The sequence below is a fragment of the Osmerus eperlanus genome, chromosome 7, assembly GCF_963692335.1.
Source record: "Osmerus eperlanus chromosome 7, fOsmEpe2.1, whole genome shotgun sequence".
NCBI classification, from domain to species: domain Eukaryota; kingdom Metazoa; phylum Chordata; class Actinopteri; order Osmeriformes; family Osmeridae; genus Osmerus; species Osmerus eperlanus.
The window spans coordinates 10,195,368-10,222,583 of record NC_085024.1 but is presented as its reverse complement, the minus strand read 5'-3'; the positions used below and the strand labels follow the sequence as shown (position 1 = coordinate 10,222,583).

At 48.4% G+C, this 27,216-nt stretch overlaps 1 protein-coding gene across 2 annotated transcripts; it reads right to left on the bottom strand.

The window, feature by feature from the left end:
• Positions 1 to 540: 540 nt before the first annotated feature.
• Positions 541 to 26,849, bottom strand: mroh1 (maestro heat-like repeat family member 1). Of its 2 annotated transcripts, XM_062464759.1 has the most exons (43): positions 26,605 to 26,849; positions 25,673 to 25,780; positions 25,092 to 25,237; positions 24,198 to 24,329; positions 23,763 to 23,925; positions 23,212 to 23,310; positions 22,829 to 22,980; positions 21,905 to 22,045; positions 21,538 to 21,630; positions 21,023 to 21,101; positions 18,908 to 19,021; positions 18,635 to 18,708; positions 18,410 to 18,532; positions 18,202 to 18,309; positions 16,526 to 16,670; positions 15,887 to 15,927; positions 15,416 to 15,557; positions 14,382 to 14,434; positions 14,099 to 14,206; positions 13,761 to 13,880; positions 13,016 to 13,138; positions 12,592 to 12,738; positions 11,296 to 11,322; positions 10,241 to 10,363; positions 9,970 to 10,049; positions 9,419 to 9,557; positions 8,739 to 8,834; positions 8,408 to 8,512; positions 8,080 to 8,215; positions 7,778 to 7,890; positions 7,211 to 7,363; positions 6,923 to 7,077; positions 6,597 to 6,765; positions 6,120 to 6,328; positions 5,415 to 5,552; positions 5,081 to 5,195; positions 4,189 to 4,335; positions 3,848 to 4,036; positions 3,527 to 3,676; positions 2,661 to 2,795; positions 2,312 to 2,414; positions 2,065 to 2,130; positions 541 to 1,950 (listed from the first exon to the last, which is right to left on the bottom strand). In XM_062464759.1, the coding sequence occupies exons 2-43, from the start codon at positions 25,692 to 25,694 to the stop codon at positions 1,874 to 1,876; spliced, it is 4,950 nt and encodes a 1,649-aa protein (XP_062320743.1). In that variant the 5' UTR covers positions 25,695 to 25,780; positions 26,605 to 26,849; the 3' UTR covers positions 541 to 1,873. The 2 variants fall into 2 exon arrangements, with proteins under 2 accessions (XP_062320743.1, XP_062320744.1); XM_062464760.1 differs by lacking the exon at positions 11,296 to 11,322.
• Positions 26,850 to 27,216: the final 367 nt, after the last annotated feature.

The following is a 27,216-nucleotide window of genomic DNA, read 5'->3' as shown; positions in this document are numbered from 1 at the left end:
CACTTCATATTTTCAATTTCAATATAGCTTGATTATCTCCATATGACCACTTGAGATTTCAATTTACCAAACGCAGTTTATATCAGCGTTGAACGCTGTAATGAATGTAACGTGAATGATGCGCACAGAGTTGAATAACCTTAACTACCTATATTATCTCTTGGCATTCACCTTGGCACCCTACCTCTCCACGCAGGCTCTTTTAATGGAAGAAGTCTTCCATCTTTTCAAGCAGTTTCATATCAGCCCTCGTCCTCTCCCCTCCTCTCCCTTCAGGAGACCCAGTGGACACTCCTGCACCGGAGTAGAGCTTCTCTCAGCCATATTAAAACCATTAGTCACTAGGAAAAGCGGGTCAACAGCGGACACAATTAAATCTGATCCCCAAATTCACTTAGACCAGAGACAGGGAGGAGTAGAGGGACGTGGGGGAGGTCAGAGAGAGAGAGAGAGAGAGAGAGAGGACGGGAGAGAGGAGTGTTGTCCCAAAAGAGTTTGGACACACAGCAAAGAAGAAGAAGAAAAAAAAGAGTCACTGGCAATGTTTCAACTGATCATTTTTATTATGACTTATTTTGAAATACATCATGATTGCCATCGTCACTGTCAGCGTTGCTCTGTTCCAGAAAACTGCACACATCCATCATACAGTACATACTACATACAAACATATAGTGCTGCTAAAAAACAAACAAAAAAACAAACAAACAGCGGAAGTCAATAACGACTTCAGTCATTCTAGATACCACTCGCAGACACAAACTAGCCTGACACTCCCAGAGTCAATAAGCCTCCAACTCCAACTCTGCTTTACACTATGAAGTGCCAAAGAGAATGACCTACTGTAAAGTACATGCCAGTAAGACAGAGGAGTAAGACTGTGCTGTACGTGGAGGTCAGTGTACAGAAAGTCAGCTCAGTAGTGCATACATACGTACATACATACGTACATACATCACAGCAATGGCATAGAGGAACACATCAAATGGACTGCTCAACGTCTGGTTGGTCTGTACCTGGTCAACAAAAGGGCATTCTACCCTACCGTGCATACAACACAGGGGAATAAGACAGGATAGGAGATGTGAAGTGCTTTTTTTCTTTTGGGAGAAAGAAATAACAGTGTTGATAAAGACGGACGGCGAGAGATAGTGTTGTAGACAAAGGGGGAGAGAGAGAGATGAGAACAGATTAAAGGTTGTCGCTTTTTTTTTTTTTTTTTTTTTAACAACACTCGGCGTCAATGTAACATTTTGGCAATGATAATGGCGTCGCCATAGGAACGCCATTTTCTGCGTATATGCATCTACCTGGGGATTACTGGGAAGCACAGATAGGACTGGCCAGGCTAGCTTGCCAGCTACCCGAAATCGGCTAATAGAGCGCAATAGTCTACAACAAGCTGGGCTAGCTGGACGAACGATTGGCTTAACCGGCCTAGTACCATGGACAGCACCTTGGAGCCTGACAGTAACCCGGAGAATGTGATTATTGATTATTGACCACCTGCAGGTTATTGCTAAAAGAGTTTGCTTCGGTAGTTTACACAAGTGTGTGAGAGTACTTCTTCTGGTTCAGTACATTCAGATATCAGATGATAGTTAATGAGTGTCTCTATTAGGCTGACCGACACTTCCCAGCTCACTCAAGTCACATGCTAACATGACTAGCTCAAATGCTACTACTTAGTGCTGGAATGATGCTGCAAAACGACACTGCCCAAGGAGGTGCACAGTCTTTGGTCGCTAAATCAGTTAAGAACTTCAAGTACCATGCTAATTATGTCAAGTACCAGTTTGCCTTTCCAAAAGCAGTAACATCAAATATAAAGCTACTAATCGTGGATGTGTGTTTGTGTGGGTGCGCAATGTTCTCAGTGGAAGTGTCCCATGGCCTCGGCAGCCTTCACCCTAACTACAGGATCTGGGTCCTGTAGCAGCATCACCAGACCTGACAGGAAACAGGAAGTACAGGTTGAGAGGAAGCACCTTGAAAACAGGAAGTGAGCATCAAATCCAAGGAAGTAAACACTTCCTACACAACGTGTCCCGTGTCCAGACCTACCTTTGGTCACGCTGCCCATGTTAAGGTGAGAGAAGAGCTCCTCAGGCAGGTTACCCAGCAGGAAGCCTACAGGAAACAGGAAACACACCAAAGACTAGCTACCCTTCAACAGACTGAGCCCAGTGTTAAACCCACTGCACATATTCTATACTGAGAGACTGATAGAAGACCATTGAATGGGCTAGGTGGTTCTTGACGGAGTGTGCCATCACTTCATGGTGTATATGGATCGAGGTGTTCCACCTACCTATGAACATGGCAGCTCCGGCTCGGACCTCGGCCCAGTTGCTCTTGAAGAACTGGATGACGGAGATGTGGTAGAAGTTCAGCATTCCAGGGAAGTCCTGGATCTAGGGACGGACGGAAACAACATGACAACTCTGGACTACTCGTCATCAACTAACCTGAATGACTGAATTATTAATCCTCTTTCACTTCAGTTTTGAGACCATGCTAAATTTTTATTCCAGTAACTCACTTTGTCTTCAAAATTACAGACAGAACACTCAATTACCAAAATAGTCATTTGTGACTACGACACACAACAAAGTGTTCAGAGTGTGTGGGTGTGTAGAGGTAGGAGCACGTCCACTCACAATGTACTTGGTGAGGTCGTTGATGAACTCTCCGTAGTGTAGGCCCTTGTCATCATGGAGATGGTTTTGGAACATGGTTGTGATTTGCTCTGAGCCCACAACAGGTGCACACACTCGCATGGCGTACTTACAAGCCTGCAGACACGCGCGTGCAAACACACACACAAACCATCATTAAATATAATTGAGTGCCCACTAGGTACATATCAGTGTTGTGCATGAAAGAGTTCAAAAGAACGCGTTCATTTTTATGAGAACGATGAACTGAACGCAACTTAATGACAAATAATGAATTTGAACGGTGAACACGTTCATATTATTTGAGGTATAGCTAAAACGTTACGGAAAGTTTTCCTTCTCCTGAGGAGAGACGCTGTCTAAATCGAATGCTTGCACCATGTCGTTGCTCAGTGCCCATAACATTTTCGCTATGTAGCCTAACCTAAACCGACTAACTCGACTTCGCACTACGTTACCCATGATTCATCGCACACACGTAGACCAAACAAGCAACGTATTCCAAGACAACAGCTCTTCGTCTCATAAAAATGTCAAAGTGAAAGTAGAGACGCAGACTCAGTGACTGCATCTGATCTGATGCACCTTATTATTTTTTGCGGGATTTTTACACACAGTAAACACACACCTTAAAACTACGAAATGAACTGAACTATGAACTAGTTCAAAATTTAAATGGTGAACTATGAACGTGAACGATTCATATTTACTTGTATGAACTGAACTTTGAACTAGTATATCATGCTCTAAAATTTGATGAAAATCTATGATATTGACCTTGGATTAGATCTGCATCATTGTGTGTGTGTGTGTGTGTGTGTGCGTGCGCGTGTGTGTGTGTGACCAACCTTAACCACCTGCAGGTTGGGGTCAGCGAGGTGGAGCAGGAGGCTGACCAGAACATTGTGGATCTGGTCCTTGAAGATGGGTTCTCCTGAGCCGAACCTGGACAGGTTCCCCAACAGCATGATGGAGGCACAGCGGATCTCATCGTTCTCCTGCAGGGGGTTAGGAGTCAACCGGAGGTCAGCTACTATGACTAGGATCTCATGTAGGCCACAGAAAACAGTTATGCTTCTCGGTCACCAGGTAGAATAGGAGATTCATCATAGACCAACATGCTATAAACATGCTAGCCAAGACGTGTGTGTGTGTGTGTGTGTACGTACGCTCTCCAGGAAGGGTTTGATCTTCATGAAGATGTAGACCACCAGGAGGTGGACGTTCTTCTTGTCCAGGTAGAGCAGCACCTTGGACAGGCCAGACATGGCCTCTAGGGTGATGTGCTTGCCGGGGTCGTCCTTCTCCTCCATCCCAGAGCTCATGGCCGCCAGCAGCTCCTTGGCATATTTATTGACCTGGGAACACAGGGTGTGGAAGTCTGTGTGTATGTAAATGTCCGTGTGTGCGTGTGCACATGCATGTGTGTATCTGTGTACATGCGTATCACTGTGTGTGAAAACTCCCCCTGTGCGTCTACATCTGTGTGTGTATGAGAGAGCGCGCGCACCTTCTCAGGCGAGCCCACGGCGATGTTCCCCAGGCCCCTGACGGCCAGCATGCGGACGGTGGAGCAGGGATCTGAGATCCTCTCCATCATGTTGTTCATCAGCACATCCATCAGCATCAGCTCTGTCACCACGTGGTGGTTCAGCAGCTACGCACACACACACACACACACACACACACACACACACACACACACACACACACACACGAAACAACCCCAGTGTGAGACATAACCATGGATTGTATTTGTTTTGAATGAACTGATCTGTACTTCTGTGTGACTTCTCTCTCCTTGGCTCTCAACTGTGTGTTTGTAAATCTTTGTGTGTGTGTGTGTGTGTGTGTCTACAGCACCTGTCACCGCTGTGACAGTCTTCCTTATTCAAAGCCAAATTCCAGCCTGGAAGCCCTTGATTATTTACTATAATCATATTACAAACCTCAACGTCAATCAGAACTCCACACTATAGAAATCTCCAGAATACTCTAGCCAGTCTAGACTGTTTCTCAACTCATTCAGTCTCCCAACCCAACCACACGCATACATCAGCCAATACATTAGCAGCCTGCTCGTGGTGAAGTAGCGCTGCTTACAAAGCTTGTGTGTTCATTAGCATGGTAAAGTGCTGGCTGAAATCCTGGGCCTGCTAGTTGGCCAGCAGAACTCAGACAGCAGCCTCCTCCTCCACTGGGATAGTGCACAGGAGCCAGGTCCAGGTCTAACACTGGAGCCGTTGTTCAGGTAATGGATAACGTTCCTCAATGATGTCACCGTTTTCAAAAATGTAAAAAAAGGCTCAAATAAAAGCCAGCATAGCGCGTATGGGAAACCTCTACCCGGTGTTTGACTGTGTTTCGACCCAGAGACACGGGGAGTGGGCCGGGTGCGTTACCTCAGAGAAAAAGGCGGTGACGGTGACCCTCTGGCACTCGTAGATGTTGTTGAGGCAGGGGCACAGGCACTCCACCACGGAGGGCAGACGGGGCCCCGCGTGCTTCGCCATGGCCCTGCCAAACACACACACAAACAGGTCGGACAAAGACATGGACAGAGGGAAGGACACAGACGCAAAGGTCTTAGGTTAGGGCTGTTCTTGAGTCAGGTGAATGTTAGGGCTAGGGGTCAGGGATCATGTCTGGGAAAATATGTCCCTGGAAAGCAGCATCAGAGATAGGGGTCAAGGTCAGAGGTCAAAGCTAGCAGGTCATGGGGTCAGGTATGTGTACCTGGAGAGCATGGTGACCCCGGTGGTGTGCCTCTGGGGGTCCTTCATGGTGTCCCAGGCCCCATCCTGATCCAGCCTCTTCACCACCTCGTCCAGCTGGACCCGGGCAAGGAGGATACGCAGGGCGTCCACTGCCACCCTGTGGACACAAAGAGGATTACAGGGCTTCATGCGAGCCTGCTGCTACTGTAGACGGATACCTAGCATCTGACCCACACCTGGAGGGACACGGACGTGTCTAAGGTCGTGTGAACCTGAATGCAGCTTCTAACATCCACCTACTGCCTCCACTACAGCACACGCGCTGTGTCCGAGCCCAGACCAGGAGCACAGGGCCACACGGCTAGCTGCGGACTGTGGATGAGGTTGCATGTTTCTATACGGGTTGCATTGCATGTTCCTGTACATGTCGAGGTGTTGCGTGTTCCTGTACATGTCGAGGTGTTGCGTGTTCCTGTACATGTCGAGGTGTTGCGTGTTCCTGTACATGTCGAGGTGTTGCATGTTCCTGTACATGTCGAGGTGTTGCGTGTTCCTGTACATGTCGAGGTGTTGCGTGTTCCTGTACATGTCGAGGTGTTGCGTGTTCCTGTACATGTCGAGGTGTTGCGTGTTCCTGTACATGTCGAGGTGTTGCGTGTTCCCGCACATGTTGTTACAGAATGTTTTCTGAGTCGGCATGTGTGAAGCCGTGGTGCCCACCCACCCCGGGACGTCGAAGCTGGGCGCGGGGTGCTTGGCTGGGCCGCTCTTCTTGTCCTGGCCCAGGCTGGTGGCGTTGATGTCCTTGGGGAGGGTGACGCCCACGCTGGAGCCCAGGCGGACCAGCAGGCAGGAGAAGAGCCGGGGGAACAGACTCACCACCGCCTCCTGGCTCTGACCGTTCAGCATCAGCTCCTTCAGGGCACACGTCATCTGGAGGGAGGAGGCAGGGAGGGGAGGAAGGACGGGGTAGGGGAAAGGAAGGGGGGAGGGAGGGAGGTGGATTGGTTGTTGGACAGAGGGGGCAGGGGTAAAGAGAGGCAGGGATGGAGAAATTGACATATGGGTGTGTTACGAGTTCTTAGTATGAAACGCGGTATACATATACTTTAAGTGTTGCTATCAGAGCATCTTTGATGCATGACTATGTGTCTCTCTGTGTCTGTGTGTGTGTGTGTGTGTGTGTGTGTGTGAGACTCACGGCCAGGGGCTGGCTGGTGGCCACCTTGACGGTGAGACCCGGCCTCATCATGGACTCCTTCCTGTCGGCATAGGGCGCCATGACAGTCAGCTTCTCCATCAGCATCTCCATAATCTGATTGGCCACAGTGCTGTCGGCACCCAGAGCTATCCACATCTCACAGCTCCAGCTGTGGGGGAGAGAGGGAGGAGAGGGGAGCAGCAGTTAGAGGAGGAGGGAGACAAACGCAGTGTAGCGTGGTAGAGAGGGGTGGAGGAAGGGAAGGAAAGAGAGAAAAAAAGGGGAGAGAGAGAGAGAGAGAAGAGAGAGTAGAGGTAGTTCCTCACCTGTCAAAGGGCAGGGGGTAGGAGATGAGGGTGGAGGTGACAGTCTGCAGGTGCTGTGTGGCCAGGATGAGGATGGTCTGTCCCACGGCCACCTTCACTTGGTCCTCACTGATCATCTGGAGACGCACGTGCAGAACCTCCAGCATCTCCGGCACCTGACACACACGACAGAGTTAGACAGAGACAGGGAGATAGAGGCCCCAGCCTGTGTGTGTATGCATGTCTATGCGCACATGTGTGTGTGTGCGCGCGCGCGCATGTGTGTAGGTGTCCGTGCGTGTGCGCTACCAAGTCCTGTAGGCCGGCTCCCCTGTTCTTCAGCAGGGTGTTGAGGATGACGCTGGCGGCGCGGGAGCAGTTGGACTGGGAGTCCACCAGAACCTCCAACAGCATGAAGATGACCGCCGTCAGCTGCTGCTGTGGCACCCGCTTACTCACAATCTACCACACGACACAGACTCAGGGTCGACAACGGCCGTGGTCGCAATCTGCGTACTGACAATCTACGACGAAATGCTTAGGGGATCCAGATCGTGCAACAACAGGAAAACTAACAAGAAAAATGTCAATAAGAACACAAGACTGTTTGACAGAGAACAAGAAGGATGCACAGATACAGGAAACATGACACACAGACAGACACAGTGGGGCAGACAGACAGATACAGTGGGCAGACAGACAGACAGAGTGAGGCAGACAGACAGACACAGTGAGGCAGACAGACAGACACAGTGGGGCAGACAGACAGACACAGTGGGGCAGACAGACAGATACAGTGGGCAGACAGACAGACAGAGTGAGACAGACAGACAGACACAGTGAGGCAGACAGACAGACAGGCAGCAGGGGGTGTACCTTGGTGAGGTCAGAGCAGGTTTTGTAGAGGACAGTGTGGTCAGGGTTGTCCAGCTTCTCCTTCAGGGGGATCAGGTTCTCCACAGACTCATCTTTGTAGTCCAGAGAGAATCCTACAAACACAAACATGCCTGAAACCTGTATGTACCGAGCCCACGTGTTTAAGTTTCAGTCCAAACACCATCTTGTTCATCTTGCTTCAGCAGTGTTGGGGCTAATCAGGGAATTTGTTTATGTGTGTGTGTGTGTGTGAGAGAGTGAGTACGAGTGCTTGATACATATGTGTGAGTGTGCTCGCTAACCTTCGTAGCGTAGCTGGATGTAGAGCAGGGTGTAGATGCAGTCTATGGCGGCCCTGCGGACGGGGGGGCAGGGGTCGGTGCAGCGAGGGGCCAGACGTCCCAGGAGGGCCCCCAAGTTGTGGAACGACACCATGTTCTAGAAACGGGTGGAAACAGGAAGCGAAAACAAATCATCGACATTGTCTTCGGTCGTCATCCGCACACACACTCTCCGATATCCATAAATGCGTGTGAAGCATTACACAGTGGTGTGTGGTCACGCGTGTGTGTGTGTGTTCAGGTGACAGCGTACAGGGGGCCTCAGAGCTGTGTGCGTGTGTGTGTTTACCTTGACTGTGAGGTTGTCCAGGTAGAAGGCCAGGATGTGTGCGGTGGTCTTCAGGGCCCTCTCTCTCTCCTGCTCCTGACCGGAGCTCAGCCACGGCTCCAGGTGCTGCAGAACACACGGCATCACGCTACGACCTCACACGATGACATCACACAATGACATCACGCTGCGACATGGCACACCACAACATCACACTATGACCTCATGCTGACATCACGCAGAGGCCACCGAAACATGACTGACCACGCGTTGACAAACAGAAGAGAGTACGACAGAGAAGCCAGCTAGGCCTCAGTCAGGTAACAGGTTCCTGGCGTCCCTCCTGCCTCACCTTGAAGATGCCCTGCAGGCCGTCTGGCGTGGGCTCCTTGGACAGAGCGCTCCTCAGGAGCTGGTGGAGGGCCTGGTAGGTGTCCAAGTACAACGCCTGAGGGAGAGGAAGCACTATGACCAGGGGTCCCCAAAGCAAGCCCAAGCATTTGGACCGGCCCTCTGAACAATGCCAGATACTTTTTTTTAAATAAATATATATATATATACATATATATATAAAAAAAAAACTGTTCACACTGATTAATATGCTTAAGTAAATGATTTGATTTCAATAGCAATGAATATGAAAAAAGATCATTACGATGGTAATAATGCTATTTTAATAGGCTATATATCCCTTGATATGTACGGTGCATAGAAAAATAATAAACTAATCTAGCCTAATAAATACATTTAAAATCCTGATAAAATCTCCACAATAATACTGGTAATCACTCCGGCCCATGCAATTTTCTGTTACAGACCAACCCGGCCCTCACAGAAAAAAGTTTGGGGACCCCTGACTATGACTGACGTCTGTTTCACTGCTTGCGCAACGACAAACGACAGCGTGTGAATTGTGTGTGTGTGTCTGTGCATGATCTTCAGTGAGTGTGGTGTGTGAGTGCGTATGTATGTGGGTGTGTGTTAGTGCGTGAGTGTAAGTGTGTGTGTCCATGCCGTGTGTTCCTCCCTCACCTCTCTCTGTTTCAGGTCCAGGACCTCGTCATCCTTGCCCTTGTCCGGGGCGTCCACCGGGGGCAGCCCGAAGACGCCGCCCACACACGTCCGCAGCATCTCAAAGGTCTCGTTCTCTGTCAGCGCCGGCTCCAAGTTACTGAACCCCGGGGTCAAGGGTCATACTTCATAATTCTATGACTGTCTGTGAACCTGATACCAATTACCAACCAACTTACCCTTTTACTTGCTACCCAACTATTCCTTACCCATGCTAGCAAATAGCCCTTGCCCACGCTAGCAACTATGCCTTACCCATGCCAACAGGTAGCCCATACCCATGCTAACACGTAGCCCGTACCCACATCAGCCCCAAATCATAGCTCACAACATTTTCACTACAGCCATTCCCCCATAACCACCCATTTTAAATGTTACATTTACCATCCAGTAGCATCTAGCTAACCACCCCAATGAGCCAACCATCCGGCAGTCTCTCCGCCCTCCACGTGTGAGGGAAAAGAAGTGGCTTTGGAACGAGTTGATCAAACAACGAGGTGACCAAAGGATACATCAGGTTGGCGCAGGTGCTCATCACAAGATGGCGGACAGGAGTCCTCATCACGTCGGTGGGCTCTGCTTTGATGAAATCCTACGGTTCATTCAAGACAAGAGAAATGCTATTGCGCTGAGAGGAAGTGGATGGCCACAGTTTGAAACGTGGCTCTCTCAGAGAGCATGCATTTTAGATTTTCTTCCACAAATGTAGTGACAACAACATTTTCAATATTAATGTGTGTTTACAGTAATTAAGTGTGTGTGTGTGTGTGTGTAGTTACTGACCAGCATGACTCCCATGAGCTCCTGCTTGCGTGTGAACATGTATCCTTGTCGTCGCACACACACACCGATTGCCTTGGCTATGAGGCCCACGCTTTTGATGAGGCTCAGCTTCATAGTCAGGTCCTGATGGAGGAGACGGCACACACACACACGCGCACACACAAGAGAACAGACACATACAGTCTCTCAGACACAGCCTTTCAGACTGTGGTAACGATAACAGCAACGCCACTCAAATTCACCTACTGAACGCAGGCAGCACAACCGTTGTCTGGAAGAAATCATGAGAAGAAGGCGGCAACAAGTACATGCCCCGGGCCAACAGTCCCACAGCACCGCAAACACCCTGCAGCGACGTCAGAACGAGGCCGTCACTCAACACAACGCTCTACTCCGCTCCCTGCGCCATGTGCCCTCGTAGGCCTCCATCTTGGAGGCCTACGAGGGCAATAAACGATGGATCATGCGTTCAGGTTTGTGTTTCGTAAAGTACCGTGCGGACCGGATCGTTTACTGGAGCAGAAGGAACAGAAGGAACGTGCGTGAGTGATCGGCTGAGTTTCACACCAGTCAGGGGGGGGTTGCCAAAAGCAGTTTGTTGAAATGGTCGAAAATCAGTCGGTACCAACCAAGAGGGTGATTGGTAGGGATTGATCGTCCCTCATGCCTTGATTTTGAGAGAAATGATGAGAATCAGAGGCTGGAAAGTTGGGTTTTGAAAGAGAGAAAACTGCAGCCCTCCTGCAGCTGTGTTCTCTGAGCCGTGGTTTAGAGAGAGAGACTGGCCCGGGACCAGAACGCTGCCTAGCATTAATGTGAAGCAGATCAGTTTTGCGTTAAGAGATTTGGTAAGTGGGGAAAATCCTTTTTAGACTGGTAGTGCAAAAGAAATATAGAGAATGATAGAAGGCGAGAGAAAAAAATAATTGGCAAAGGAAACGAGTGAGAAACACACCAAGAAACACAAAGAAGGTGAATAAGGGGAGAAGAAAAAAAAAGGAAGAAAAAGTGGGAGAGACGGAAGGAGAGAGTCCTCTGTGTTCCCATTACGGTACCTTGGTCTCTACTTTAATCCCCAGAACCTGTACAACAATAAAAGTATCAATGAGTTTAATCCACAAGGTTTCACTCTTAACATAAACACATGAAGGAAAAAAAAAACCCTCAGGGAAGTTCCTGTACCTGACCGAACGCAGCTAATGAATAGTGGCTGAGCGGGTGTGAGGCTAGCCTACAGGAAGAGGAAGGTGTCACTGATACAGATGCCCCTGATCTCTATATCATTACAACAGAGTGACAGGAGGGTTAGCCAGTGTCACAGCTGCTGTCCTGGAGATGAACCATGTTCCACTGAGGCAAGTATGGTTTCCCTGTGTGTGTGTGTGTGTGTGTTTGCATCTATTCGCCACCGAGCATAGACATCAAACCCTCATGGTCCAGTCTAGCGGACAACCTTGTGGTTGGGGTTCAGACTCGGGCAGGCTCTAGGGTGAGAGGTGAACAGGATTCATACTCCTGTGAAAACCGTGACTGATGGTTTTCAGATCCTTTATGGAACAAAAATATGGTTGTTAGACAGGCGGGAAAGGGTGGATATAGAGTAAGCCCATCTGTATCCATGGAGACAGTACCGTAATACAGTACATACAAGGCCGTATACAGTTAAAGCCATACATAGTACAAGACTATATACAGTATACAAGGCCATACTGCACAGAGTAAGCCCATATCTAAGGGGCATAAATAAGCCATATACAAGGCCAAATATAATATACAGAGTGGAGGAATTCCATGTGTGAGCTCTCTTTAACCATCACCTAATGGCTTGTTTCTCTTTGCTGTGGCTCATTGTTCCATTCCTCTAAAAAAATACCACAGGTATGCCTCTGGGCTTGACCACAGGCAGTTAGCGACACTCATGCAGCAGCAGACTCATAACAGCCTGTTTGGACATGATGGTCATCTGGCACTCTCTAGATCTGGGGCTCAGTGGAGCTGGGTAGACGTGGTTATTTTTGTTACTTGGCCTCACCCGACCCCAGAAACAGCCCAGTAGGACAAGAATACTGAGCAGATACAGTTGAGGTCCCTGACTCCTACCTTGGTGTTGAAGTGTCTGACCCCTGACCCCAACCTTGGTGTTGAAGTGTCTGACCCCTGACCTATACCTTAATGTTGAGGTGTCTGACCCCTACCTTGGTGTTGAAGTGTCTGACCCCTGACCTATACCTTAGTGTTGAGGTGTCTGACCCCTACCTTGGTGTTGAAGTGTCTGACCCCTGACCTATACCTTAGTGTTGAGGTGTCTGACCCCTACATTGGTGTTGAGGTGTCTGACCACTGACCCCTACCTTAGTGTTGAAGTGGTGGCTGATGCTGCGCAGGATGTCTTGGTCGATGTGTTTGAGGACCGTGTCCTCGGGGGCGTGCAGAGCCACGTAGCCGTAGCACAGGATCAGCGTGCTCTTCATCTTCTCCACCTCCACGTCATTCTTATCCTGGACACACACACACGCACAGGCTTAGGGGTTAGTGTTAGGTACCCAGTATGGGGGAGAAATGCTGCATCCGTGCACAGAGGAATAGGACTCTGTTTAGGACCCAGTAGTAACCCGTCCACACCTGCCATGCTGGGTTAGAAATGTGCTACATGAGCTTTGACTGTCCAAGCAAGATTGACCTGATCTGTGGACTAAGCTACGTTAATCAACAGCAGATCAAATATCAATGAAGATACAAAGTCTCGATTCCCACAGGTTGAAGAGTGTGACATACTTTGAGGAGGCCAAATATCCCAGAAGCTTTCTTGAAGGCGTCTGACTTGCCAAACTCATTCAGCTTGGTCAGAGTGCCCCCCAGGTGACTGCTGGCGCACAGGCCGACTCCCATCGCAACACCCTAAAAAAAACAGCCAATCGTAAACGCACCTTCCAGGAACGGTTGCCTGTAGAGAAGTAGCATGTACCCAACCATCAAAACACACATTTACTGTACAGTTTACTTTCTAAAACTGCACTTGTTTGAGAAAAGCTCTTTGCTATGCCAGACACGTATACAGCATACAGTATTTAGAAGCTAGCCAGCCAGACAGCAGACAGGCAGGCGGGGAGACAGATGGGACGAGATCTGGTGAAAGACAGCTTGTCACAAGACTGTCCCCCTAAGCCAATCAGCCTGTTCAGTCTCTCTGGACAAAGTCCCAATGTTTTTATAAAGAACTCAAGAGCTCATACACTGAGGGTCACTTTGTCCACCCACACACACACACACACACACACACACACAAATACACTGAAGGAACTGACAAACTACAACCTCTGCACTGAGAACGCTCATTAGCTACCATCTACACCACACACTTGTGTCTATGAGTTCATGGGTAGAAAGAGGTTTTCGACGAATCCACAGTAGTTTCGAGAGTTAAAAACAACTCATTTAAATTGAGTTGTTTATTTATGTGATGCACGTTTGTTTCTAGTTTTTGTTGTTTTCTTTCCTCCCATAATGGCGGCGTGGGTACCTCTCTCTCGACGGCGTCGCTGTGCCGGGCCGAGACCAGCAGCTCCTGCAGCTGTCGCTTCACCACCTCCTTGTTGCTGCACTGCTGCAGAGCCACGCCCACACACTGGTACAGGAAGCTCTGGTCGCGCAACAAGGAGACAGGGTTAAAACCTGGGGAGAGCACACTGGAGGCTGTGTGTGTGTGTGTGTGTGTGTGTGCTAAGGACGTTAGCAAGAGCGGTTTAAGAACATATATAAATATCCTTGCTTCTTCCAGGTAGTGTGCAGAAAGTTATACTCCCAATGTCACGGAGCAGAACAGACGAGAATAGAATGTGGGTGGGGTTTGTTGCCCACCTTTTCTTCCATGAAGTTGTTGTAGGTGGAGAGGTAACGCGTTGCCTCGGCAGCCAGCTGACACGCCCACTTGTCGTCAGCGATGGTGACCAGGGTTTTGGACAGCAGCTGCAGCCAATCAAAACACAGCGATACAGATCATTAATGACCACACAGATTATTTGGATGACTTTACAGGGAACTTCACGAATGTCTTGTAAAACCAAATGAAGTATGGAGACGGTTCAGATTCGCGGACGATTCGCAGAGGTAAATATATATGAGGTGTTTAACGGCAGTCCACCTTCAGCAGTCTCTCCTCCCAGGCCTTCTGGTCAATGCTGTCAGGACTGGACTCTGGAACATATGAGAAAGACACAGAGAGAGGGAATGAGAGACATAATGAGAGTGCGAGGGTGAGGGGGGAAAGAAAGGGAGGGAAAGAGAGACAGACAGGAGAAGAGTGAGAGAAACCAAATGAGAAGAGAAAGATCGAATGAGCATGACAGAGTTGATGAGAGAGATAATTAATGAGAACGAGAATTTATGAGAGAAAGAGAGGGCAGAGTGAGTCAATCCTAAACACAACGATGAGCGAGTGAGTCTCCACCACACTAAAACAAGAAACAATAGAAAACTATGTTGACCCACAGATTCAGACTTGGCTGAACTTCCAGAACAAAAAAAACAAAAAAACAAAAAAAACAAGCAGAAAATCCGAAGGCCGCTCCAAGCCAACCAGAGAGCTAAGATGATTTAAGATCGGTTTTAATACCCTCTGCTCCACTCAAACTTCAGCTATGTAGTTTTTTATGAGGGAGAGGAGAAATAGCCCGGAGCTAAGAAAGCTCCCGGAATAAAAATACAGCTTGAGATTGGCTTCATAACTGGAAGCACTTATGATATCTCATAACTGGGGGGCTGTCGGGGAGGAGAGAGGTGACCCCTGTGGGCCGTCTCTCTCCGATTCACCTCAGCAGAACACCGGGAGAACCCGGTAAACCCGCTGACGCTAGCGCGGGGAGACACACAGACGGGACACGGTGTTGAAGCTTTCTATCTGCCGTTGCTTGGTGGCTTAAGTAGCCTCTAGCTGTCTGTTACAGTCTCCAATCGAGCGAGTTTAAGAGGAATTGAGTAGGGTACAGTTCAGTGGGTTTCGTTGAATTGAGTCTGAAAAATGCTTCATAATACTTGAGGCGTGCTTGTTTTAGCCAGTGGTATCGGAGGCATACAGCACTGTGCTCCAAGTCCGTGCCGCTCAGAAGTTGAATTCAAGTGCACCCCAAAAGTGTAAGTAGTCCCGTATATTCCCCCTTGGGTGCGTTTGGTTCATACCTTCAAGGAGCGTGAGGATGGGGGGGATCTCCTTCTCCCAGAGTGCCTCAGTGTTGGGGTGGATGTTGGGGCTCAGCACGTTGAGCAGAGACAGAGAGGGGGAGCCGTGACCTCGGCAGCGGAACGGGAACGCGGCGTTGACCTGGGGAGAGAGGGAGCGCCCTCAAATCATCAAGATCTTCTGAAAGAATCCATCAAGCCTCTCAACACTCCTGCTTCCTCTTGGTCTCATAACAGGAGTTCAGGTTCAAAACTAGATCACTGTGTTTGCTGCGTAATTGGCTCTTAATTGATGTTGCTTATTATATTCTTGATTCATGCTGTTTATCGATTCATTATTGATACTGCTCGATTCCAAAATACGTTTTTACCGCATCTCATTGAGAAACCATGTAAATAACTAGAAAATGGATTTAGAAGCGATGCACACTGGAATCTCTTTGTGAATGTCCTGCAATTTTCCCTACTCACCAGCAGGCGGACCATGAGCATCTGAGGGTTGGGCAGGTTGACTGGAGAGCAGAGGAGGGTAAAACTGAGCAGTCGTCGTCATCATCGTCATCATGATCATCATCATCATCATCATCATCCTGGTTAACGACCTAAATGATTACCTAGCGCCACTAGACTCCTATCACCCCGCTAACAGCCTGGTCTAATCTCTCTCTCCCCCCCCCCCCCCCCCCCGTCATCAGAACCATTACCGTACTGCGGGGTTCGTCTAGACCCGGTGATGAATCTGGCTGCTGGGTTGCTCGGCTAATGTGAGCCAGACTTGGCTGGCTGGCTCTCAGACTACAGGTCTCTAATGAGAACAGACTGTCTGGGTGGAACACTAACGGTCCCTGTTCCCCTGGGAGTGAGGCCGGGCCCGGCAGCCCCCATCTTGTTTACATTAAGCACTGATGGGGGAGGGGGGGGAGTGATAGAGTCAGTCTGACTCTATCACCCCCCCCCCCCCCCCCTACAGCTGGAGTAGTCACACCCCACCAGTCATCATGACATCATCCTCAATGGCCAGGTTTGGACCCTACCTCTGTGAGTGTGTGTGTATATGTGTGCATGCGTGAAGAAATGTGCGAGCGGTGCGTGTGTGTGTGAGCGCGCTACCTTGCTGTGTGAAGTCGATGGTGAAGCTGGGGTCCTGGGCTGTCCTCTTCTTGCTGCCCAGCAGGATCAGGCTCTTACACAGGGCGCTGGTGGCGTTGGAGTACTGGGGCGGGGTCAGGTAGAACAGCAGCATGGGCCACAGCACCTGCAGCACACACGCGCACACACACACATAGCTCTGAGATTTTACATCAGGACCGAGGGCAGTAAAGCCAGCCAGCCAGACACACTCAGACATACAGGATAACGTGGGCAGATGCAGTGATAAAGTGACAGTCAAGTCTAAAGATGCAGAGCACGAGATCTGAGACAGGCCGGCTGGCAGGGTTGATGATGACAAATGCTCTCCCTGCCCGGGGTGTTGCTCAAACAACTGTGACATCAATGTGCCCTGCCATCTCTGGCCCTCCGCTGTAAACGCTCGCTTCCAACCACGACTCGGGGCCGGGGAGGATTTCACGACGAGAACAAACATAAAACATTATTTATTAGGGATTTGAAATGTGTTACTTTTATAGCATCGACTCCCTGTCTGAATAGTGTCCAGGACCAGTAAAATAAAGTTTTGTATAAACAAACTCATCTGATAAAATGTGCAGGGTCTGTGTGGGAGAGGGTGGAAATAAAGTGAGAGAGTTACTGCCCGAGGAGTAGGCAATGGAAAATGGAAGAAAGAGAGCGAAGGAAGGAAAGAGGGTGAGAGAGATAAAGTTAAGATGGGTAGAGAAATAGAGAGAATGAGAGAGAGTTGAGAGGGGTAGAGAGAGAGCGTTGAGAGGGGTAGAGAGAGAGAGCGTTGAGAGGGGTAGAGAGAGAGAGCGTTGAGAGGGGTAGAGAGAGAGAGAGCGTTGAGAGGGGTAGAAAGAGAGAGAGGGGTAGAAAGAGAGAGAGAGGGGTAGAAAGAGAGAGAGGGGTAGAGAGAGAGAGGGGGGTAGAAAGAGAGAGTTGAGAGGGGTAGAAAGAGAGAGAGTTGAGAGGGGTAGAAAAAGAGAGAGGGGTAGAAAGAAAGAAAGAGAGTTGAGAGGGGTAGAGAGAGAGAGTTGAGAGGGGTAGAGAGAGAGAGGGGTAGAGAGAGAGAGGTAGAGAGAGAGAGGGGTAGAAAGAGAGAGGGGTAGAGAGAGAGAGAGGGGTAGAGAGAGAGAGAAGGGTAGAGAGAGAGAGAAGGGTAGAAAGAGAGAGAGGGGTAGAGAGAGAGAGGGGTAGAGAGAGAGAGGGATAGAGAGAGAGAGGGGTAGAGAGAGAGGGGTAGAGAGAGAGAGGGGTAGAGAGAGAGAGGGGCAGAAAGAGAGAGAGAGGGGTATAGAGAGAGAGAGAGAGGGGTAGAAAGAGAGAGGGGTAGAGAGAGAGAGGGGTAGAGAGAGAGAAAGGGGTAGAGAGAGAGGGGTAGAAAGAGAGAGAGGGGTAGTGAAAGAGAGATGTGTAGTGAAAGAGAGAGAGGGGTAGAGAGAGAGAGAGGGGTAGAGAGAGAGGGGTAGAAAGAGAGAGGGGTAGTGAAAGAGAGATGTGTAGTGAAATAGAGAGAGGGGTAGAGGGGGGTAGAGAGAGGTGTAGAAAGGGGGGTAGAGAGGGGTAGAGAGGTAGAGAGGGGTAGAGAGGTAGAGAGGGGTAGAGAGGTAGAGAGAGAGAGAGAGAGAGAGAGAGAGAGAGAGAGAGAGAGAGGCCAGCGGAAGGCTCACGTCCGTCAGTCGTCCTACAGTTGTAGTGAAGAGGTGGAGTGTGTTGTCGCACATGCTTCGCAGCGCCTCGTTGGTCACCTCCTCTGGGTCTGTGGGCCGCTGGCCGCGCTGCAAACACACACAACTATAATTATATACAAATACACACTCCAAACACACACAACACACATCCAGGGTGATGGAGCGTTCAGGACACATGGTCACCTACGTAGTAGGTGTCATGCAGGGCGCAGTGCTGGACTATGAACTTGACCAGCAGGTCTCCACCCTCCAGTTCCAGGTAACCATGGTGAGCCATGGCACTGATTACCTGCACCACCCTTTGCTTCACCTGCAGAGGGCAATAGACACAGCTATGTTTATACACACACACAGTATGTATATCCTGGACAGATATATTGGATACACGTGCATGTGTGTGTGCGTGTGCTACCTTATTGCTGTGGTCAGCCAGTGGTTGTCTGATGCTGGCCAGGATAAGAAGCTTCTTAGTTTCCATCATGGATGCTAGAACGCAGAAAGGAGAACCTTTCTAAAACGACACACTGAGTGATTGACTTTGTGAGTGTGTATGACACAGCTGTGTTTCTGGTGTTCTGTAATCTTGAATAGGATTTCAGTGAGGGAACTGATGAGGTGTATAGTTCCTCTTGTTATGAAGTGTATATATGTGTGTGTGTGGGTGTGTGTGTGTGGTTAGTCCTACTGGTAGAGTTGATGAGGTGTCGGAGCACGGCCAGGGAACCCATACGGCTCCTCTCGTTACTGTTCTCCAACTTCTGGAGAACAAACACGATCAGACGATCTGGAAAGGTGTTGGCTGGAGGGAAGAGAGACAAAGAAAGAGAGGGTGAGAGACAGAAAGAGAGGGTGAGAGACAGAGAGAGAGAGGGTGAGAGACAGAGAGAGAGAGGGTGAGAGACAGAGAGAAAGAGGGTGAGAGACAGAGAGAGAGGGTGAGAGACAGAGAGAGGGTGAGAGACAGAGAGAGGGTGAGAGACAGAGAGAGAGGGTGAGAGACAGAGAGAGAGGGTGAGAGACAGAAAGAGAGGGTGAGAGACAGAGAGAGGGTGAGAGACAGAGAGAGAGGGTGAGAGACAGAGAGAGAGGGTGAGAGACAGAGAGAGAGGGTGAGAGACAGAGAGAGAGGGTGAGAGACAGAGAGAGAGGGTGAGTGGAAAGAAGGAGAGGGGGAGAACGGAAGGGCCGGCAGGGATGAAGGAACAAAGAGCGAATGAAGGAAGGAAAGACGGAAGGAAGTGGAGGACATGGTGAAGGAAGTAAGGAAGGAAGGGGCCATGGTGAAGGAAGTAAGGAGGGAAGTACAAAAGAAGGAAAGAAAAGTAGGACCAAAGAAAAGAAGGAAGGAAGTAAATAAAGAAAAAAGGACGGAAACCAGGACCAGAAAAGGGAGAGTGGGGCCAGAAGGAAACATGTCACAACATGTTATCTCTGTATGCAGTCACACCATCCTGGATAATGACATTACAGAAGCCGTTCATGTGACTGCTCTACCTCAGCAGGGAGAGCAGTCACAACTCACAGCACGCCACACCCCCACACACACACGGCCCATCGCCACAGAGATTCTCGAAACAGAACCTTCCTCCCCTCCCTCCATGGAGACAGCATCTGATCTGACATGATGTTACCTCATGTGGGGGAGGAAGAGGGAAAGTTACATTTCTCGACGATTCAAGCAAGGCTACATTTGATGTAATCTAGGCTTGGCTGGAACACAGTGGAGCTCTCTCCAAAAACAGTGCTTATGTGGGACTTCCTCCCCCCCTCCCCTCCGTTCCTCCTTCCACACTCTCCAGTGTTTCCTCTAGGATTGTTTTTTAGCAGTGTGGGCAGGTCTGTCCGAACCCCCCCCCCCCCCCCCCCAGCCAAAACAAAGTTCTAACCCTATATTTCGGAGGTTAATGTAAGTCAAATAGCTGATGTAATATTGCACATATTTTCATCCTATTTCCCCTAAAGCAATAAAGTTAGGCTACTTAAAGACACCTTACACTCATAAAGTATGTTCTAAATGGAATGAATGCTGCCAATTAATAATTGACGTAACAACTTATTGTAAATGGTCAGTAGCCTAGCCTATCGATTAAGGTAGGCCACTCGGAAGCATGTACACTGTCTGCTTCATTTGATCTTGATAGGCTAAGCATTCTGTAGCAAGTAATAACAATAAACCCTTCAGCAACTACTTCAGCATAATAATGGACCTAAAATACAAACGTGAGCAAGGGCAGCAATCGAATCAATCGTGCAATTTAGCTAGCAGGGGAAGAATACAAACAACGAAAATCACCAGTTAACTTAATTTAAATTTGCAAGAACTATAGACTAATACAATAACAGGCTTAAATGAACTGACAACACAAGTTATACGACTTACAGTTCTCAAGGACGCACACACGCAATCTCAACTGCAGTGTGAAGCGCGTGTCCGTGCAATTCTCCAACATGCACTCTAACAATCACTGCTGATAAACGGCCAAAAATTTTGTACAGCCCTATTTCTGATACCGTGGCGGCAGAAATTTTGCCGGGGCAAAATCAACATAGAGGAAACAGTGCTCTCTATATTCCACTATCCCTTCCTCCTCTCCTCAGTCCACCTCCGCACATGACCACATGATCACCATGGGTCAACCACTCTGGACAACCAACAGTGACCACTAACCACAATCAGGCATCGCAATACCCGACTGATCCATTGGTGTGAAGGATTATGAAAACACAGTGTAGGGATAAAAGCTGTAAAGGCAGTGTTCCAGATGTAGAAAAATAGGTGCTGGTTGACGAGCGGGCCTACCCAGGATACTGAAGCTTCTTAGAACCTCGTTGTGGTTCTTCACCGTGGGGGGGCTGTTGTAGTCCACAGGAGCACACACCTGTGGAGGGGGGGGGGGGGGGGGGGCAGCAAAGTTAACGCTGGTGAACGTCTTCTGGGCCAGCAGCAAAACGGGTCATGACGATATCCTTGAATGAAAATCCATGAAAACCTCAGGCTTGTTATGGGGATTAAGGAGTGACTGTGTCAGGGTGTGTCGGGCCATTAGAATGCTGGTCTCTGGGGTGACTGTGGTGAGATGTTACAACATGCTACTACAGCTCCTGTCCCAATAGCCTGTTCTACAGGCTGCACACTGGAGCTGTTCCAGTCTGCCTGCTGGTTCGCTGGCGTCGCAGCTATGCTGCCGCCACGTTATGCAGTGAAATTGTTAAGCGGTGAGGTTTCAAAGATTGTTGACGCGAGATGTTTAGCGTTGACTACAGACTGTTGTTGCTTGTGTGTGGGGTCAGTCAGCGAGGGTCAGTCTACTGTACCTGCTGGTGCAGGGCAAAGAGTAGACTGTCCACCTGAGTCTCAAGCACTCTGCTACCCATGTTGACAGCTGCATCCAAGACCTGGCACAGGCTCTGTAGAGGACAAACACACACACACTTTACAATTCAACCTGCACTAATGAATATTTACATTTACATTTAGTCATTTATCAGACGCTTTTATCCAGAGCAACTTACAGTAAGTACAGGGACATTCCCCCGAGGCAAGTAGGGTGAAGTGGACACAACGTCATTTTTCATGGGCAGGAATCAAACCGGCAACCTTCTGATTAATTGCCCGATTCCCTAACCGCTCAGCCATATGGTTGACCTTGCTAAATACACCATCCAGTGAGTGAAGGCCTACCTTACTGATGATGTAGTGCTCGTTGTTCTTCTTGTAGAGGGAGAGGATGGTGGGGATAAGTTTGGGAATCTGCTCCTCCAGTTTATCGTTGGCCATCAGGTGACTCATAGACCCCAGAGCCTCAGCCACGGTTAGTCTCAGCTAGGTCGTTGCCACACACACACACACACAAACAAGGCTCAGGGTGATTGTGAAGGAAAGGATAATGATTCAAAAAGTGTCTCATTAACTTCATTAACACCTCTTGGGGATGGGGGGGTAATGTCATTTTAACCTCTAGCTGGGGCCAAGACACATAAAGAAACACACAGTTTGGAACCAGTGACTACTAGAACCACTACTGAACTCTCATCATCCAACTCACTGGAAAAACAGTCAGCGTCAGTTTAATACACATCCAACCCAACCAGAACGGTGTTTATCAATGTGGGCAAATAATCAGATTTTAAACATTCTGAAACACGGTCTTGGGATGGAACATTACTCTGGGTTTGTGGCCCTGCGGTCAATGATGTCAAACCCAAACGGGGTCCATTACCTGATTACAGATAAGGAGCTGGTTCTCTGGTTGTTACGGCTGATCTTGGCTCAGAAAAAAACCCCACACCAGACAAGACAGCAGCCTGCAGTATGTAAGCTCTCTCCTAATTAACCTGGCAGAGGTCAACAGTCTCCCCCCTGTCTCCTTCACGTCTAGCCTGGCCTGGGCCTCCTTCTCTGCTAACAATATGTGGCCTCGCCCTGCGTGCGTGTGTGTGTGTGGGTGTGTGAGAGAGAGGCTGATTTGTGTTCATGCATGTTCTATCTCAACTCGAAGAGAGCCTTTGTGCGCTCTCTCTGCCTCAACAGAGAGGGCCTTCCGAGACAGGAACGAGATGAAGTCCTGGTAGGTGTCCCTGGCCACGCCCCCGCGCTTCCCGCTACCTTGGACTCCCTGCTCTGCAGCCAGCTGGAGAAGAGGATGTCGTAGGCGGCGGAGACCTCGCTGGAGAAGGTGTCCTTACGCACCGTGGGGTCAGGAGCTTTGTCCAGGTTGGCCAGGTACTCCAGGATGCTCTCACTGAAGTGGGAAAGAGCTGGGGGGGGGGGGAGGGGGGGGGGGTAGGTGAAAGACGGAGAGAGGGAAGTGAAAAGAGGAAGAGAACAAGGAGAAAGAGGAAGGGGAAGAAGGAGAAAAAGGGAGAGAAAGAGGGAGAGAAAGGCAGATGATTTTTTGTTTTTTTAATGGTCTTAACTGAAAATACCATGTCAGGCAGTAATGCAGTATACCAACATTTGCGTCTGTCTACGGTGTCCAGGGGGCTCACCAGAGGAGAAGACCCACTTCATGTTGTCATGTTTGGCCAAGGCCAGCATGGGCAGCATGGTGCCCAGGATTGCATTCAGGAATGGCACCATACCATAAACTGGAACCAAGCACAGCAGCCACTTAAGTTACATTAGGGTAGACCATCATCACAGCACACAAATACCTAAGTATCAGTAGTATCAGAGGTCTGATTAGGAAACATGTCAAGTTTGAGAGACGGATGAAACAGTTTGATCTGTTTGCGTGTCTCTTTCTATGTAACTATGTAGCTAAAGATGACTAGTCAATTATCAGACTTCCATAGCTGCAGTTATCATAGAAGTTGTGTAGTGGACATCCACTGAGTACTGGACCACTATTTGTGAACAGTCTTCATGTAGAAGTGCTGCTACAGGGTCAGTTTTGCCTTTAGAATACAACTATATGGACTTCAGCGAAGACCTGATCTCAGATCAGCACTCCAAGTTCGAAACGCAATACTGCAGGTCCTGGAGCATAATGTGGAGTTGTGTGTGTGTGTTGTATGATTGTGTGTGGCTTTTCTCTTACTGTTGGAATCAGAGAGGCTGGCTAGTGTCTGGACCACAAAGAAGTGGGGCAAGACCCCTGGCTGGAACTTGGTCAGGATCTCCTCCATGATGTCATTGATGTGTTTGTTGCCAACAGCAACCAGGATGTTACTGGCTGCTTGCTGCCAATCAGGTATGACGTCCTGTAGAAAGGGGAACAAACTACCAGCTGATTTACTGTATATAGACTAGTACTTCCTGTTATCAGATCTTGAAATGAACTGAAAACCCTTTTTTCAGTTGAAAAATGTTGAGTGGTAATAAAAAAAACCCCGGATAAAACAAGTTTTACATAGATGGGATATTGGGTCTCTTCTATTTGAATCTGAAAGTATAGTATCTGAATGAGTACTTTATTCATACTCGAGCACACACACAGAGACGAGACTATGTTTATCCAGAGATCCACACCTACCTTGGATCGTGTCATCTCGTCAGAAGCCAGAGAGATGATGCTCTTGATCCTGGGGGAGCTGATCTCATCTATCTTACTCTTGACCACCAGCTCAATGGTCAGCAAGATGACCACTCTGTGGCTGACCACAAGCTAGAGAAACAGATAAGGAAAGCTGTCACTTTCGACACTGTGCCACAGCACAAACACAGTCTTCCAAATCGGATAACATTTTATTTGTATGCCACCACATCTGAGATAAGTGAAAGGATATGGCTTTAGGGATGATGGGAAGGATAGGTAGCCAGCTAGGAGTGAAGCCTTCTCTGTCTTACTAACCACACACAAATCTGAGTGCGAGCCGGGAATGGCAGAATCACATGATGACAGTAGAGTAGTGGGACCACAAATCAAGAACCACATTTACCCAGAATACAGACAGAAAGCTAGAATATGGTGCTAGACAGTGTACCTACACAGTGTGACAGTGCTGCTCTTGAGACTTAACAGTGTAGCAAGGATTGTAGGTTCAGGCTTAACATTGTGTGTACAGTATTGTTAGCAGCACTAGGCGAGTGGGTGAGGCAGATCAAACATATCTAGAGCAAATAGGAGCCACATTTGTACAGAAGTCTGAATATATGGACTTATGAATGGACATTCTTATATATATACCAATCGAGTATATATATATTGTATATACACACACACACACAGACCACATCTGTAAAAGCCAGTAAAACATAGCACCATAGAAACCATATCACACTTAAATTCACTTGACTATGAAAGGGGATTCTGATACTGGTGACCTTGAGATATTAAAACAAGCAGGTCATTCTGCCATACACACAGTTCAACACCATAGCTAGTCAGTGGGATGAGGAATGCTAAACAGCTCCTCCAGGTACCGACCTTGGGGTGTTTCAGTAAGTAGTCCTGGCACATGGATAGCACCCTGTCTGGCTGCTGTTTGCCCAGAGTCAGCATGGACTTTCTGACCTGCTCCTGCACTACCCCATCCTTGTCGTTGGCCACGTCCAGCAGGGCCAGGGTCACCTCTGGGTAGAGCACACAGATAAAGAGAGAGAGTAATGGGACAGTCGAAGACCACAACAGTGAACATATTTCCCTCTAAGGCAGGCAGGAAGAAATAGAAGGAGGAAGTGTTGTAGACCCCAGGGGACAAAGACTACAAAAGACATCAGACAGAGATTAAACCAGGTCAGGGCAGGCCAGGGTGACGTCAATAATACTGGACTAAAGGACAGAAGAGTCCAGTAGATACAGAAGTAGATCAGGGATTAGTCTAGACACAAACTTGAACATGTTAGTAATATGTGTGTGTGTGTGTGTGTGGGGGGGGGGGGGTACTTTACAGAATACAGTACACACAGAGGCCTACTTCTAAGTCTGAACACTACAGACAGAAAGAGATCAGGAGCCTTGAGGTTGATGCAGGGGAGAGGTCAGAGGTAAGATGTTAAGAGACTCACGCTCGATATCTGACTCCTCCATAGGGCCTATGCAAAGGCTGGGAGAGGGAAACTTTCAAGAAGGCATGTGGTGAGACCTGGGTGCAAAGACTGGTCCAACTAGATTGACTGCAGGAGAAGAGACAGAAGCACAGTCAAATTATGTTAAATTTATTTAAGTTTAACCCTTGTGTTATCTTCGGGTCATTCTGACCTATCAGTCATTGTGACCCACCGTCGTATTGCGACAACTTTACCGCATACAAAAACAAAGTGAAGCATTTTCTTTTAACCGTTGGGCTGTCTCAGACCCCCCACATTGCGAAGGTTAAAAGAAAATTATTTTTATTTGTTTTTGTATTGGGTAAAATTGGGTAAACACAACGATGGTTCGTTATGAACCTTTGGGTCATGTGACCCGAAGGCAGCACAAGGGTTAAGAATACATGCTATTGAGCAATGTGTTATTTGGCAGACTAGCTAAATTGAAATGAAACGTGAACAAAATCATAACAAGCGTTCTAATGGACAGGAGTTGTCTTCCACCATTTGCGTTTGATGAAGACAAAATAAAAACGAATCTAACACGTTGTTTACTGGATTAAGCGAACCACGAAAGCTGTTTGCTAGACACCAATCCAAGCCACCGTAGAGCAATAATGAGTAGCTCGCTAATTAGCAACGTAACACTGACCAAACATGCTTCAACTAGTTAAACAATTTGTAGAATGAGCACTTCCTCATCAAAAACCAGCAGTACCAATGAATGTACTAGCTGGCTAGCGTCATCAAGCTAGTCGGTTGCAGTCTGGACTAGCTGGTATAATTTTCAAGTAGCTAACAATGGCATTCAACGTTTTAATATCTGTTATATTTTAGAGTACTGGTACATTTGTAACCTATGAATGGACGCAAGGACTGGGTTTTGCGGAGGTGCAAGGTCGGCTTCCTACCTGTGTATGTGTGTCGGGCTAGCCTTTGGCTAGTAGCAAGCAAAGAAGCCACTGCTGCACTGTGAAAAACAGGATTCTCTGACCTTACTGACAATAATGTTGCGATGTGTGCTGTACCAATACAAAGTAAACACAGTCACTTCTATTTCTCGATTGGGTCTTTATCCTTCACACAGACAGAGACAGTGGAATCGCTAGCTAACGTTGGAGCTGTCACTCTGACTGCAGGTAGCTCTATCGTAAACACCCTATCATGTGCCTCGAGTCAGCAGGAACGTATCAGAGAGTGTGGGCGTGACTGGCCATTCCCAGTTTTGGAGAAGCGCGAGTGGACTTTTAAATGCGTAGCGGTCCCTATATCACGAGATACGGTGCTATATCACGTTGTTAGTTATGCAACGTTATTGGTATTTATTTGTTGACATACATGCCATCGCGAAATGCTTATTTGTTGCAAATATGCAGTCATCTTGTATTGTCATGATGCACATGTTGTAATGTAGCAGTACAGCCATACTATTATTCATAGTCTGCGTAAAATGGTGCATTTTTCTTTGCTTTGACAACGACAAATACTATTTGTGTTACTGCCATGGAGCGCGGTGGTTTTTA